This window comes from Rhinolophus ferrumequinum, chromosome X, assembly GCF_004115265.2.
Source record: "Rhinolophus ferrumequinum isolate MPI-CBG mRhiFer1 chromosome X, mRhiFer1_v1.p, whole genome shotgun sequence".
Lineage (NCBI taxonomy): Eukaryota > Metazoa > Chordata > Mammalia > Chiroptera > Rhinolophidae > Rhinolophus > Rhinolophus ferrumequinum.
This window is the reverse complement of record NC_046284.1, coordinates 32221422-32238034: the sequence shown is the minus strand read 5'-3', so window position 1 is coordinate 32238034 and position 16613 is coordinate 32221422. Positions and strand designations below refer to the sequence as shown.

The 16613-nt window shown below is 37.6% G+C and overlaps 1 protein-coding gene across 2 annotated transcripts in view; it reads right to left on the bottom strand.

Moving 5' to 3' along the window:
- TENM1 (teneurin transmembrane protein 1) overlaps positions 1 to 16613 on the bottom strand; it is a 1301460-nt gene that overhangs the window by 380332 nt on the left and 904515 nt on the right. For both annotated transcript variants that reach the window (XM_033111932.1, XM_033111941.1), the window contains exons 10-12: positions 15888 to 16087; positions 14426 to 14636; positions 121 to 222 (exon numbers count right to left, since the gene is read on the bottom strand). In XM_033111932.1, the coding sequence (XP_032967823.1) occupies positions 121 to 222; positions 14426 to 14636; positions 15888 to 16087 (513 nt within the window). The remainder of the gene's footprint in view (positions 1 to 120; positions 223 to 14425; positions 14637 to 15887; positions 16088 to 16613) is intronic.

Here is a 16613-nt window from a genome sequence, read left to right as displayed (position 1 = left end):
AGGTGGAGTGTTGTTGCTATTGCTGCTGCTACTGTGAACAGTAGTACGACTCCTCTTCCTTCTGAGTTCTCAAAAGACATCAGTTTCCCTAAATCAATCAGAATAACAGAGCAACATTACCTCTAGCACAGTCAGGCCCAAGGAATCCTGGGAAACAATGACAATGGCCAGAAATACATTCTCCATTTCCATTGCAGTTAGTCGAACAGTCATCCATTATTTCTATAATAGGGAAAAAAAGAGAAAAAAATGAACAAATCTACAAGCTGGTGAGTCCTTGATTTTTTTAAATTGTAAAAACTCTGGGCCAATAATAGTCTTACTCTCTGCCGTCTATGGAGCACTTACTATTTAAAATCAAATGGCAAAGATATCTGTAAGATGTCACATGCAGTTCCAAATTATTAAAAGCACCCTGGATTTGCTGAGTTGGCTCTTCAAGAGTGGAAGTAAAAATCAACCTCGTTTCTAAAGTGCATAAAGACTCTAGATGAATTGTATTCTTATGAGACATTCATGATAAAGCTAAAAATGTATTAGGATTATAGGACATTTCTCAAACTCAAAATGGGCTTAAAAATGCAACCAGAAGACCAAGGCTACTGTTTATTTTACAAATTCAGGTTGTAGCAGATAAAAATTTCTTCTCTAGAACCTTAAAATATTTAATCTACTATCTTGATAGCTTAAATATGATAATCAGCATTTCTTTTTCATTAATAAGTGACAATGGAAGGCTTTTAAAGTAAGTGTTCATATTAAATTCACCACCACTGAAAGCATTAGAACCTAAGTATTTTGTTGAGAAATGCTTTCTTCACTGTCAGTGCTTATCAGTTCTCTGCCACTAATTTCCCGTCAATCTATTCTTAGAGAAGAATAGGGTTTAGGGGAATTAAGAAGGTTTTCAAGGTGCCCATAGGTAGTTCTGGTGACATAAAGATGTACACTGTAAAAGGACTTTGATAGGTCTTCTGGTAAGTATCTTGACGAAAAGATTGGGGGAAGGGGGTTATCACTTTGTGAGGGGTGTAAATGTCTAACTATTACATTGTTTTTTACACCTGAAACTAATAAAAATAAATAAATAAAAATAAATAAAAAATAAAAGGTATAAAGTTATACAAAAGCCAGCCTCTGACAATGACATTAAAAATTATAATGCTGTACATCTGAAGTTTATGTTATTAATCAATGCTACCTCAATAAAAATTAATTTAAAAAATTGTTTCTAGTTTAAAATAGATTTGAGTATAGTAGCTTTAAATTCCAAGTCCATGAACTATGATGATATGTACGTTTTACTCTTGTTGTTTTCAAAAAAGTCATCTTCTCACTCTTTTCTGTAAGTTTTCCATACTTAGTATTCTTGAATTCTGAGTTTTAGGTTCTAGGCCATTAAACTCATATTTCTCATATGTACCAGCTTTTCCTTTTCAATCCAAACTATCTACCTCATCTAGTTTCACTTGGATAAGTTATTTCCAATTAGAAGGAGATATTCTAGGAAGTGGTCTTGGCATCTTCCCCTGAGCTATGAGAATTTATAATGAGGGTTGAGAAATGGCATTTCTTCCATTGTGGACTTTTGACCACCTGTATCAGTAGGATCACCTGAGGCACTTACAATGCACATGCCTGGGCTTCACTCCAGATCTACTGAATCTGTCTCTGAGGAATGGAGCTCAGTGGTCTACATTCTAACAGATACTGCAGGTAATCTTGAAGGCACCCACTGCATTAAAGCATTGAGAACCAATGCTTCAAATAAACTTCCATAGTTAGAGAACTTCTGATCTAGACTTGGGAGTTCCCTGGGCAGAATAAAAGCAAGAAGAAGAAAGTGATATTTAGTATAATTTGGGGATTCTTAGAAAGCTGAGAACGAATCAAGTGGCTGTGTGGATAACCACCCTATTATCAATCAGAGGACATTATTCTTCTCAACCCTATATAAATACATCAAATAGTCTTCTGCAGGTTTATGATGGTCTGTTTTCCCATCCTTGTGTTAGAAAACTGAGCTGGATAAGAAATTGACACATGGCATTTGCTGAAATATAACTGGGCTGGCAGGAATATAATATTTGACAAAGAGCTAACTATTTTTAACTCTTTAAAACATTAGTTATTTCCATAAAATCATACATTTATTTAAAACGTCATCATTAAAAGGCAGAGAATCTTTTTTTTTTTTTATTTCAAGATGAAACAATTATTTCTCTATTTTTTACTTATCTAGCTTTCTTTCTAGTACTAATCAGTAGAGGCAGTTTTTACATTTACATTTGGATTTCTCCTGCTCTGGATGGTTAATAGGAGGCCATGGAAGAAGCTTTCAAAGGTAAATATAGTTGAATTTCATTTCATACAAGCTCCTATTGATAACTTTATGGAAGCAGCCTTGTGGGAATGTAACTATTATAGAAAAAACTTTTTTTTAATTAAAGTTTATTGGGTATGGAAGCAGCCTTGTGGGAATGTAACTATTATAGAAAAAACTTTTTTTTAATTAAAGTTTATTGGGGTGATAATTGTTAGTAAAGTTACATAGATTTCAGGTGTACAATTCTGTATTACATCATCTATAAATCCCATTGTGTGTTCACTACCCAGAGTCAGTTCTCCTTCCGTCACCATATATTTGGTCCCCTTTACCCTCATCTCCCACCCCCTGCCCCCCTTACCCTCTGGTAACCACTAAACTATTGTCTGTGTCTATGAGTTTTTGTTTCTCATTTGTTTGTCTTGTTCTTTTGTTGTTTTTGGTTTGTATACCACATATCAGTGAAATCATATGGTTCTCTGCTTTTTCTGTCTGACTTATTTCGTTTAACATTATAATCTCAAGATCCATCCATGTTGTCACAAATGGTCCTAAAGAAAAAAAAAACTTTTAATAAAGTTTGCTATCAAAATAAATAAAATCCCTACATTTTATTGACTTATCTAAGAGCTATTCCTGGGTCCACACTGCTGCACAGAGCCTTACTCCAGCAATGCAAATGAGAAGAAAAGGCAATATAGGGGGTTTTGAAAGCTGCTGTCTTCACAAGGCATCAAAGAAACATTGGGACAATCTAGGGATCCCAGGAGCAGAATGGCTACAGCAAGATCACATAAATAACCAGTGATGAAAAAGAATATGTTTTCTATTTATATTGGCGTCCAGGAAGCTTTGCCTTCTATCTTTTTAATCTTACTGTAGAATCACTTTCTAGGCACCAGTTCATTAGCGTAGAGAATCATTTTAAAGTTCTATGCTTGTAACTCTGTTCTTATGCCAGAGTCTAAAGACTCTTGGTATCTGCATCTGCACTGATGACGAGTTTTGCTTCTGGCAGGTTTTCTCTAAAGGAAAACTAAAGGTAATGAATAATGTTCTGGAATGAGTATGGTCTAAAGGGCATGGGCTTTGGAATCAGATATACTGGGTGTCTCAAATCTCAATTTTGTCACTTGATGGCTGTGAGACTTTACCAAAGTATTTACTCATTCCAAGTCTCTGTTTCCTTATTTGTAATATAAGTATCACTATACCTATGCTATCAGAGTTGTGATGAGAATCAAACAAGATAACTGAATGTAAAATATCTAGTACAGTATTTGGGGCAGAGTGACACTCCATAAATGGCATATATTAGCATGTTACAAAGCAGACTGGCTGAGATTAGGGTTTGCTGACAACTCTGTGTATACTACTGGAAAATAGTATATGTGTATATTAATATAGGCTAGTGGCAAACCTATGTTAGTCATTCAATAAATGCTGGTTATTAATACTGTTTTGATCCTTGTTAGTAGCAGACCAAATATAGTTAAGATCAATCAACTGATTCTAATATTATCAGAAGCTAGAGAATGAACAGCATTTAGAATAGTTACACTCACACAAACTTTAATTTGTTTAATCAAATATATTAGTTTCCTTTTACTATGGTTAAAATTAACTATAAAAATATTACATGACAGAAATGGAAGCATGAGGAGTGCCTCTTGAAATCTCCTCTGGAGTTTACAATTCCAAAAAGCTATAATTCCAAAAAGGACTCCCTCCTTGGCACACAAGCAAGCCTGAGAGACATGCAATTGGAATCCTCTAAAGGTGGGCAAATTGGGAGAGCAGGGGAAGAGAGAAGGTGGAAGTGAAGAGACATGGGCTGCGGGCCACTGGACACACACTGGAGTTTGGAGCTCCTTGCATTCCAGAGCTACTGCAGTCATGGGAGAGGGAAGAATTCAGATTGCTAGCACTTTCCTTATAGCCTACAGTCCCGCCTGAGGTAACAGCATATAACACAGCAGAATCCAACGCTCACAGCAGAGACCTTGGAGAAAAGACTGAAAAAGGAAGGATAAGAACGGTGGTTTAAGACCTCACGGCTAAGCAGAGGACAGAAGACATAGACATGGAGTCTATCAGACTCCTCCACACCCTCACAGAGGTTGCCCAACCCCAACCCTCCCAGTGCTAGACGAGGAATGGTAGCAGTGTCAGATCAAAAGCACAGAATATTTACAGCTCGGAAAACTGCAGCCCAACAGCCATGGACTCACACCACAACCAATTCCAGTGAAAGGGAAGGAACTGTAGGGGCAAGACAACCTGTGAGCAGGTAGTTGCCAGTGCACAGAGCCACCTCTCACAATGCACTCCACCCCAACCCCACACATCTGGGCGGATCCCTGCAGGGGTAACCAGAGCCACTGAAACACAGAGGCTCTGATGTGGTTGCAGGAAGAGCTTTGGGAATTCAGAAGCTCTCCACATCCCCCCATGGAGGCAGTGCCCTGAGACCCAGGTGACCTGTTCATAGAGGAGAATCCCACCTTTCAAGACACCACCCCATCATATGAGAAGCTGGAGCAGTGTAAGAGAAAACATAACACTGCAGTGAGAGAGAGAATAAAAGGTTGTAGCAGAAGAGAAAATAAAATATTCAACCAACACCTACTGGAAAGCAAAAAAAAAGACTGCTTCCTATCAACCTGTTGCAGAACCCACTCCTATAGATGTCTAGGAAGAGAACTAATAATTCATCAGTTTCCATGAATAAACAAGGTAACAAGACAGCTCAGAAAGAAAATGAAAAGTCTCCAGAGAATGGACTAAAATACATGGAAATATGTGACTTAAATGACAGAGAATTCAAGATTGCAGTTCTGAAAAAACTCAAAGAGATGCAAGGAAACACAGATGCAAGGCAGATTAAGGAACTCAGAAACACAATTGAAGAACAAAATGAACATTTTACCCAAGAGATTGAAATTTCAAAACAGAACCAAATAGAAATTGTGGAGATTAAAAACTCAATAAAAGAAATGAAGAATGAAATAGCCAGCTTAGGTACTATAGCTGACCAGATGGAGGAAAGAATCAGTGACATCGAAGATAAAAATCTAGAAACGACATAGATGGAAGAAGAGAGAGACTTCAGAGTTAAAAGCAATGAAAGAACTCTACAAGAACTATCTGACTCCATCAGAAATAGCAACATAAGAAGAATAGTGAAACCAGAAGGAGAAAAAAGGAAGAAGGGAACAGAGAGTATATTCAAACAAATAGTCGACAAGAACTTCCCAAACTAGTAAAAATAACTGGATCCTGAAATCCAAGAAGCAAATAGAACACCTAATCACCTCAATCCCAACAAGCCTTCTCCAAGGCACATTTTATCAAAGCTGTCAAAAATTAAGGACAAAGAAAGAATCCTCAAGGCAGCCAGGGAAAAGAAGATGGTAACCTACAATGGAAAGCCCATGAGATTATCGTCAGATTTTTCAGCCGAAACTCAACAAGTGCGGAATGAGTGGAATCAAATATTCAAACTATTGAAAGAGAGAAATTATGAGTCAAGGATAATACATCCAGCAAAGATATCCTTTATATATGAAGGAGGAATAAAGATCTTTCCAGTCATAGAGAAGCTGAGGGAATTTTCTAACACACGACCCACATTACAAGAAATACTGAAGGAGGCTATTTGACCTGAAACAAAAAATCAAAAGAATATGAAACCATGAGTAGTACAGACAGACAGAAGCAGGAAATGGCAACTGCTACACCAAACAAGACACTATACACTTAAACATAACATACAGGGTAAAGAAGAAGAAGAAAAAATTCAAAAAACATAGGAAAAAAGACAACTTGCAACTGCAAGGCAGAAATCAACTCACAGCATAAACAGGGATAAATTGTGACAACAAAAACATAAAAGGGGAGAGAGTAAAGGTCTGAAATGGCAAAGGGGAATAGAGAAAGGAAGCATGCTGAAGAAAAAGGAATACTATAAATATGAAACTTTCATTTACATAAACTTAATGGTAACCTCTCAAAAAAAAAAAATCCAGAACTGAAGTATATAATGTAAGAAAAGGAAAAAGAAACAACAACAATGCAGGGAAAAATCATAGAATACCACCACACTGAAATAACAGACAGCAACAAAAAGGCAAAGAAACAATGGAGACACCAAGATACCAGAAAAAAAAAAAGGCAAAATGGATATAGGAAATCCTCATATATCAATAATCACCCTAAATGTACATGGACTAAACTCACAAATAAAAGGCACAGAGTAGCAGATTGGATAAAAACAAAACAAAACAAAACCCCAAACTTATGCTGCCTCAGAGACATATGTCAGCTACAAGGACAAATACAGACTCAAAGTGAAAGGGTAGAAATTGACACTCCAAACAATCGTATTCAGAGAAAATCAGGTGTAGTCACACTTATATCAGATGAAACAGACTTCAGGATAAGAAGGGTAATAAGAGTAAAGATGGATATTTTATAATGACAAAGGGAACTATACAACAAGAAGACATAACAGTCATAAATATTTATGCCTCCAATCAGGCAGCACTGAAATATACCAAGCAACTACTAAAAGAAATAAAGGGAGAAATTGACGAAAACACAATTACAGAAGGAGACCTAAATACAACATAGATAGCTATGGACAGATCATCCAAAAAGAAAATTAATAAAGAAATACCAGCTCTAAATGACACATTAAATGAAATGGACAAAACTGACATTTATAGAACACTTCATCCTAGAATTTCAGATTATACATTCTTTTCTAGTGTACGTGGAACATTTTCAAGCATAGACAATATATTGAGACATAAAACTAGCTGGAGCAAATTTAAGAAGATTGAAATTATACCAAGGACATTCTCTGATCACAAGGCTTTAAAATTGGATATCAACTGCAAAAAGAAAGCGGAAAAAAGCCCACAAATATGTGGAGATTAAACAATATACTTTTAAAGAGCAACTGGGTCAAAGAAAAAATAAAAGGAGAGATAAAAAAATACATATTAAGAGAAACAAATGAGATTGAAAACACATCCTATGAAAATTATGGGGATTCAGTGAAAGCAGTAATAACAGGGAAATTTCTATCATTAAGGGCCTACTCCAAGGAAGAAAAGTCCCAGATAAACAGCCTCACGTTATACCTTAAAGAAGTAGAAAAAGAAGAACAAATGAAATCCAAAGGCAATAGAAGGAAGTAAATAATAAAAATCAGAGCAGAACTAAATGAAATAGAGAACAAAAAGAAAATAGAAAAAATTAATGTGAAAATCAGCTGGCTCTTTTAAAACATTCATAAAATTAACAGACCCTTGGCTAGACTCACTAAGATAAAAAGACAAAAGACACGAATAAAAAAATCAGAAATGAAAGAGGGGAAGTTACCATGGATGCCACAGAAATACAAAGGGCCATCGAAGAATACTATGAAGGACTACATGTCGCCAAATTTAATAACCTAGAAGAAATGGACAAGTTCTTAGAAACATATAGCCTTCCTAGGCTGAATCACAAAGAACGGGAAAATCTAAATAGACTGATCAACAGTAAGGAAATTGAATCAGTCATCAAAAACCTTCCCAAAAGCAAAAGTCCAGGACCAGAGGCTTCACTAGTGAATTCTACCCAACATTCAAGGAAGATCTAATACCTGTTCTACTCAAACTCTTCCAAAAAATTGAAGAAGAGACCATACTCCCTAACTCATTTTATGAAGCCAACATTACCATGATACCAAAATCTGGTAAGGACAACACAAAAAAAAGAAAACTAAAGACCGATGTCTCTGATGAATACAGATGCAAAAATCCTAAACAAAATTATAGCAAATCAACACAACAATACTTTAAAAAGATTATACAATCACGATCATGTGGGGTTCATATCATGGGCACAATGATGCTTGGTTCAACATATGCAAATTGATGAATGTTAATAGACCACAGAAACAAAATAAAGGACAAAACTCATATGATTATATCAATAGATGCAGAAAAAGCATTTGACAAGATACAACATCCATTTATGATTAAAACATTTAATAAAATAGGTATAGAAGAAAAATACCTCAACCTAATACAGGCCATATATGACAAAAACTCAGCTAATATCATAACTAATGGTGAAAAATGGAATCCCGTCTCTCTACAGTCAGGAAAAAGACAGGGCTGTCCCCTATCAGCACTGCTTTTCAAAATAGTACTGGAAGTCATAGCTAGAGCAATCAGGTATCTGAGGTGGAAATAAAGAAATTAAATTGTCACTTTTTGAAAATGACATGATGATATACATAGAAAACCTTAAAGACTCCAACAAAAAGCTCTTAGAAACAATGCATGAATACAGTAAAGCTGCCGGCTACAAAATCAACGTACAAAAGTCCATTTCATTCCTATATACTAACAATGAAATCTCAGAAAAATAAATAAAAAAAATCCTTTTGCAATTGCAAGAAAAGAATACAATACCTAGGAATAACTTAACCAAGGACGCAAAAGACCTATGCACTGAAACTATAAGACAGTTTTAAAAGAAATTAAAGAAGACACAAAGAAATGGAAAGACATTCTGTGTTCATGGATTGGAAGAATCAACATAGTTAAAATGGCCATATTACTCATAGCAATATACAGATTTAATGAAATTCTCATCAAAATCCCAATGGCATTTTTTAAAGTAGTAGAACAACAAAAAAAATCATCAGATTTGTATGGAACTACAAAAGACCCTGAGTCGCCAAAGCAATCCTAAGAAAAAAGGAGTAATGCTGGAAGTATCACTGTAGTGCAGGGGATCCTGCCGACTTCGCCAAGTGTCGTGCAGGGCAGCAGGCAGGGCCTCTGGTCCCGCTCCCCACACAAGAACGCAGGATATGGCTAGGCCAAAAAGGAACACCCACGGAGCCATAAGTAGGGGAGTCATATCTCTATACTCTCGCTGGCGGCTGGGTTGGAGAAACCGGAAACAGGAGCAACACAATTCTCAACCCTCACTGTGCCGCTTGCAGGCTCAGCCACCATCTTCTTGCTAGCTCCCCCCTTTTTCTTTTCTAGCCTAGCCTCGGCAGTTATAGTCATGGCTAATGGCTCACTGGTTACAGCTGACGGCCAACTAGCCACAGCTGCTGGCCATTTGATCACAGTCGATGGCCATTTACTACCTGAGCCAGCACCTTTCTATGTGAGGCTGAGAGCCTGGAAACTGCTTTTTGGGGCTCTGTCCCCACACTCCACCCCTACAGGGTCTCACCTCACAATCTACGCGACAAGCGTCTTCCGCGAGGGGCCCTGTGCGAGGAGCCTGGAGGTGAATGCTATTTCCTAGACACAGCCAAGCTCTCTGGTCACAGCCAGGGTTTCTCAGGGCACCACCAGTACTTCTGGGCACAGCCAGACTTCCTGGACTTCTTAGGGTACCACTAGTCTCCCCGGGCACAGCCAGGGTTTCTCAGGGCACCACCAGTACTTCTGGGCACAGCCAGACTTCCTCGACTTCTTAGGGTACCACTAGTCTCCCCGGGCACAGCCAGGGTTTCTCAGGGCACCACCAGTACTTCTGGGCACAGCCAGACTTCCTGGACTTCTTAGGGTACCACTAGTCTCCCCGGGCACACGAGGGCCTCTCAGGGCACTACCACTCTCTCTGGACACAGCCAGACTTCCTGGACACAGCCAGGGCTCTCAGGGCACCACCACTCTCTCCAGGCTCAGCCAGACTTCCTGGACACAGCCAGGGCTCTCAGGGCACTGCCACTCTCTCTGGACACAGCCAGACTTCCTGGACACAGCCAGGGCTCTCAGGGCACTACCACTCTCTCTGGACACAGCCAGACTTCCTGGACACAGCCAGGGCTCTCAGGGCACTGCCACTCTTTCTGGGCCTCTCAGGGTACCATGCTGGAACAACAGTGGCTCACAGTCAAGGTGCTTACATATTCTCAATGGTGGCCGGTCAAGACACAATAGCAAACATCTGCCAGTTCCACTGCATGGTGGTATGTTCCCAAACAGTCAAGTGGTCAATTAAATTAGGGATGGAAGGCAATTCCCCATAGTCCATAGTCATTTGCCAGGGCTGTCCTGGGGGTGAGGGATGACCTTGACCTCACCCTCAGCTCCCAGGGAGGACTCAGCAAGCGTTTCCTCCTGGGACTACAAGTCCTGCATCCGGGCTGCCTCAGCAAGCACTTCCCAGCCCACCGGGCTGCAAGGACCCTCGCTTTCTCCGTCCTCTGATGGTTGGGGAACCGTCCATGTCTTCCCACCCCTCCACGGGGTCCAGCTCTCAGGCAGCTGCTCCTCCTGGTCTTCCTGCAACTGAGTGTTCCTATGCACAAACTGCTCCACCGCCCTTCGGAGAGCTTTGGCCTGCACCGTACCCTGCTCACAGCGCCATGTGTAGTGCAGGGGATCCTGCTGACTTTGCCATGTGTCATGCAGGGTGTCAGGCGGGGTCTCTGGTCCCGCTCCCCACACAAGAACGCAGGACATGGTGAAGCCAAAAAGGAACACCCAGGGAGCCATAGGTAGGGGAGTCATACCACTATACTCTCACTGGCGGCTGGGTTGGAGACACAGGAACCAGGAGCAACACATTCTCAACCCTCACTGTGCCGCTTGCAGACTCAGCCACCATCATCTTGCTAGCTCCCCCTTTTTTTTTCTGCTAGCCTAGCCACGGCAGTTATAGTCATGGCTAATGGCTCACTGGTTACAGCTGACGGCCAACTAGTCACAGCTGCTGGCCATTTGATCACAGTCGATGGCCATTTACTACCTGAGCCAGCACCTTTCTATGTGAGGCTGAGAGCCTGGAAACTGCTTTTTGGGGCTCTGTCCCCACAATCACACTCCCTGACTTCATCTTCTACTACAGGGCAACAATAATCAAAACAGTATAGCACTGGCAGAAAAACATACACACAAAGCAATGAAATAGTATTGAAAATCCAGAAATAAACCCACATAAATATGGACAGATAACTTTCGAGAAAGGAGCCAAAAACATACAATGGAGAAAAGAAAGCCTCTTCCATAAATGCTACTGGGAGAATTGGAATGCCACATGCAAAAGAATGAAATTAGACTGCTACCCGTTACCGTGTACAAAAATGAACTCAAAATTGTTCAAAGACCTAAACATAAGACCTGAAAGAATAAACTGCATAGAAGAAAACATAGGTACTAAACTATGGACCTTGGGTTCAAAGAGGATTTTATGAATTTGACCTCAAAGGCAAGGAAAATAAAAGCTAAAATAATGAATGTGACTATACCAAACTAAAAAAGCTTTCACACAGCCAAAGAAAACAACAAAATAAAGAGGCAACCAATCAAATGCTTGCAAAGATTTGCAATTTTTTGCAAATAATGCCTCTAATAAGGAGCTAATTTCCAAAATATATAAGGAAATTATACAACTCAACAACAACAAAACAAACAATCCAATTAAAAAATGGACAGAGGACGTGAATAGACATTTCCCCAAAGAGGCCATACAGATGCCAATAGGCATATGAAAACATGTTCAACATCACTAATCATCAGAAAGACACAAATAAAAATCACTGTGAGATATCACCTCACATCATTTAAAATGGCTATCATCAACAAGACAAATAATAACAAGTACGGGAGAGGCTGTACAGAAAAAGGAATCTTCATACACTGTTGGTGGGAATGCAGATTGATGCAGCTGCTATGGAAGGCAGTGTGGAGGTTCCTCAAAAAATTAAGACTAGAATTACTAAGCAAAAATTAAGCCTAGAATTACTAAGACTAGGTTTCCAGCAATTCGTCTCCTGGGTATCTACCCAAAAAATCTGGAAACATTGATTCATAAAGATATATGTGCTCCTATGTTCATTGCAGTTTTATTTATGGTGGCCAAGACATGGAATCAACCAAAGTGTCTTTCAATAGATGACTGGATAAAGATGTGGTATGTATACACAATCGGATACTATTCTACCGTAAGAAAAGATGAAATAATGCCATTTGGGACAACATGGATGGATGTTGAGATTATTATGCTAAGTGAAATAAGTCAGACAGAAAAAGTTAAGAACCATATGATTTCACTGATACGTGGTATATAAAACTCAAAACAACTAAAGAACAAGACAAACACATGAAGAAACAAAAACTCATAGACACAGACAATAGTTTAGTGGCTACCATAGTGTAAAGGGGGAGGGGAGATGGTAGATGAGAATAAAGAGGATCAAGTGTATGGTAATGGAAGGAGAACTGACTCTAGGTGGTGAACACGCAATGAGATATATAGATGATGTGTTACAGAAGTGCACACTTGAAACCTATGTAACTTTACTAACCGTTGTAACCCCAATAAACCTTAATGTAAAAAAAATAAATAAATAAAATAAATTATAACAATATAAACATTAATGGGGAGAATTTAGAGTAAATAACTTATGTAAGTTTGATGTTTTTTCAGAAATTTACTTGAATTCCTTTTGAGTTGAATGATAGGAGAAATGTTTTTCTTACTTCTAATCTTAAAAGACAACAGAAAATTAAACAAACTGACTTGCATAAGATAAAAGCAAGTATGTTGTTGTATATGAAAATGAAAGCTTGATAACTGGATAATAATGGTTGTTTCTCAAAGATTAGGTTTTTTTGGGGGAGGAAGTAAGGGATAGAATAAAACTCCAGGCATGTTTCTGAGTCTTTTGATTTTTTAAAAAAGGTTAATAGTTTGGTTAGTGTTTTAACTTAAGCTTAGGCATAAAAATAACAGGAAGAGAGAAAATCTTCTTCACAAATATTTTAGACTTCTAATTGCTCAGTTTCTTAGGAGAAACTCAACCTCTCATAACTCATGGCATTTGCATTATCAAAATTGGACCTTGATAGAAAATATCATGAGGGGTACATCTGTTGAATCTGCCCCAATAAGTCTGTGAATAGCAAAACAGCTCCAAGACTTAAAATATTTTTTGCTAAGTTAATGCATCCTTTCACTTTTGAACATATAAAATCAGTGGAGTTTTTCTCTAGGGGAAAAATCATCAGTGCATTTTTATTGCCTTTCTGATTACTTCAGAGTAAAGTTTTTGATAATATTATGGCTGGAATACTATTTTCTACTGACTCAAGTTCGTCAGCATCAAGTAAAAATAGAACATAATTGTTATAAAGAGCAGATGGTATATCTATTAACAGTCAATATATCTTCCTAAACACATGGTTGAACAGGTTAACTAAAAAATAAAGTGGTGAGGGTTGTATAGAAAACTGACAGCTGTACAATATTTTATCTTCCTTTAAAAGATGGGTGGTTTTAGGAAAATTCACACAATAAAATACTGTGTCTATGAGTTCTTTTCCCTTAGAACTCTAAAATTGCTAAAGAGATCAGCGTTATTCATACAAATGGTCAAGGGGAATGAATTCACCAAAAAAAATGACAAGAGTGAGATGTCTGATTAACTAAGGTGAATCGTGAATTAGAGTGGGTAAATAATGGTATTAAAAAGAACATGTTTTAAAAGGCTCTGAGAACACTGGAAGAGCCATTGTGATGAGTTTTAGACTAAAAAAATTCTAAAAGAAAGGGTTTTGAATGATCCAAGTCATTGTCTTTTGAGACTGTTGTCTAAATACAGTTGTATTTTGAAAACTTAATGGTTGGTTCTCGAATCAATCATTCTAAAGAACTGCACTGATGCTAGTTTTTCAATTTTAAAAGGTGTTTATTTGCTTTTTTAAAAAATAGATCTTGAATTAACACAGCTTTCCCAGCTTATTCCCTTCTTCACTGAAGTTGTTCTATGTAGCTGTAGCAATAATTTTATCCAGGTAATTATTTCTACTGGAAACATAAAACAGTGCATGGCAAGTATCCTAAAATAGCAGCAAATAATGGAGCATTTAAAAAAATTTTAATCAGTATTTAAACAACATTAACGACAACAACGATACAAGCCTTTCTCATAGTGACCTATCATTCATGAGTAATGAGTTTAAAGCAGAATGAGCAATAAGCTTAAGTAACATCTGTATCTCTTTAATCACTGATTGTGTCTTTCTAGAATTATATTGTCAATTGAAAATAATAGCCAAGGTAGCTTACCAATTGCTGTAGTTAACACGAATACTTGCTCCATCTTTTTTCCATCATTGTAAAATGCCAGATACCAAGGCCCCTGGTCCATATACTCTATGAAACCTGTCTCCTGCAGTGAGGTTAAGATGAGGTTCTGAGGGGAGTGCTGGCTGTCATCAGAGCCCTTAGAGTCCTGCTTGACCAGTTGTTTCCCATCCATTAGTTTTACAAAATCAAACTGAAACAAATACAAACACAAATATGAGTCTCTATTTTTACTTCTAGATTGACAAACATCTATAACTTTAATTGCCCTATTTCATACATCTTTGCTTTGGAGGTGAGCAAAGCAGAAGAGGATGTTATCCATTCTTAAGTATATTTAAACCTAAAAGTATATTATTAATTCTGGGAAAAAACCCACTATACTTATGAATGTTATAAACCTTTCAGTCTTGTAGCATTCAAAATAGTTATTTAAAGCTAAATAGACCAAGAAATTAAAAAAAAAAAAATCTTGTGTAGTATTACTCAAGAGAATCTTGATATTTTACTAAGGTACCCAATAAAAGACACTTGAAACCACACATTCCCCTCAGAAATGTTACCATTATCTTCCTTCTAAATTAAAGAGTTTTATAGTTTTTAAAACAAATAAACAGTCAACAATTTGAGTACATTCATCATAACTTACTATTTTTGTGGTAGCATATTTAAATATTCAAAGGATACCCTCCTTTTTATTCCTAATCAGTGGTCAAGCACATGATATATATATATTCTTGAACACTTTTTTTTAAGAGTCACATTTGAATGTCATTCTAATTCCCTGCGTAATCTGACCCAGAAGGTAAAGTTTGGACTACAGTCATATCTGCTGAAAACGAAGCAAGCCCCAGATGGTTATGATTCTTTATGCCACTTCTTAGATGGAGCAAGGCCCCAAATGGGTTTATGTAAGGAAGAGATAAAGAAAAGAAAATGAGAAAAATGAGGTAGCTAAGGTTTATAGAAGGGATTTACAAATCATAGAAGTTTTGCATATTTGAGTTATTAACAATAAGGAAAATTTTCTATCTGTAAGATAAAACCTGCCTTTTTGACTCATTTCCATTATTGATGTGCATTCATTCATTGGAACAAGGGGTCATGGATGTATAGAACTAGCAAAGGGGGTGTGGGCACCAAAACTAAATAAGATGAAGGAACTAGGAAAGCTCATGATCAACTTGTTCCAGAAAGCAGAATTCAAGATTCAAGAATATTTTCTTAAACTCCTTTTTCTGAATATGCTCTGCTAAATACAATTCCTTATTTTTCAATGCCATTTTTTTTCATTCACTTGAGTGTGATTATTCTGGATATTTTCTCATTACAAAGATTGTCTGCCTTCATCTTTGACTCCCACACACATTGCAAGTCACAAACCCTGAACTAGTCATTCCAACACACTCTAAAAGGGTCAAGAAATACCTATAATGTCAAATACCTGAGTGTGTGTAGGTGGAATGTTTCTTCTGCCATAAATTCCCAGCAGAGAGTCCTTGGCCAAAGAAATATTGAATTTCAGATAGATTGGATGGTGGATAGTAATCTGGAAACGCCAGAATAAGCCAGGTGGAATGGTCTGCATGACCTGTGCACCAATGTCAACTTCTCCGGTGTCTATTGCCCGTCCCTTCTGAAACACTGGTTTTAAAGGTAAAGAAAATTACACATAACATTAATCTTAATTTATAAAGCAATGGTTTTTAGGTTTTCAAGAACAGATACATCAAAATGACTTACTTATTCAGCTCTTTCTTCCTCCCCACACCACTCATTTATCAAGGCTTTACCCAAATTAAATATCTTCCAAAGAGCCCTCCTTAAACAACCACTATATCAGTCTCTCCTTTCTATTAAACTACTGTTACAATTATTTCCATCATTTGATTCATTTTAACCATTATTTACTGAACACTGTCTTGGACGCTGGAGAAGATACAAAGATGAGTATGATGCAGTTCTTACTCTCAAGGAGCTTTGAATGTAAGAGATAAAATGTGACAAGTATACAAATAACCACATTGTAAGGAAAATAAGTACTCTGGTTGTTCAAATGAGGGAAAGGTATTTGGTTGGAGGATACTCCTCATTCCTAGCTCTCTATATCCCCTTTATCTTGCTCTATGTTTCTCCCTTAGCACTTATCACCATGTAACAAACAATCTGT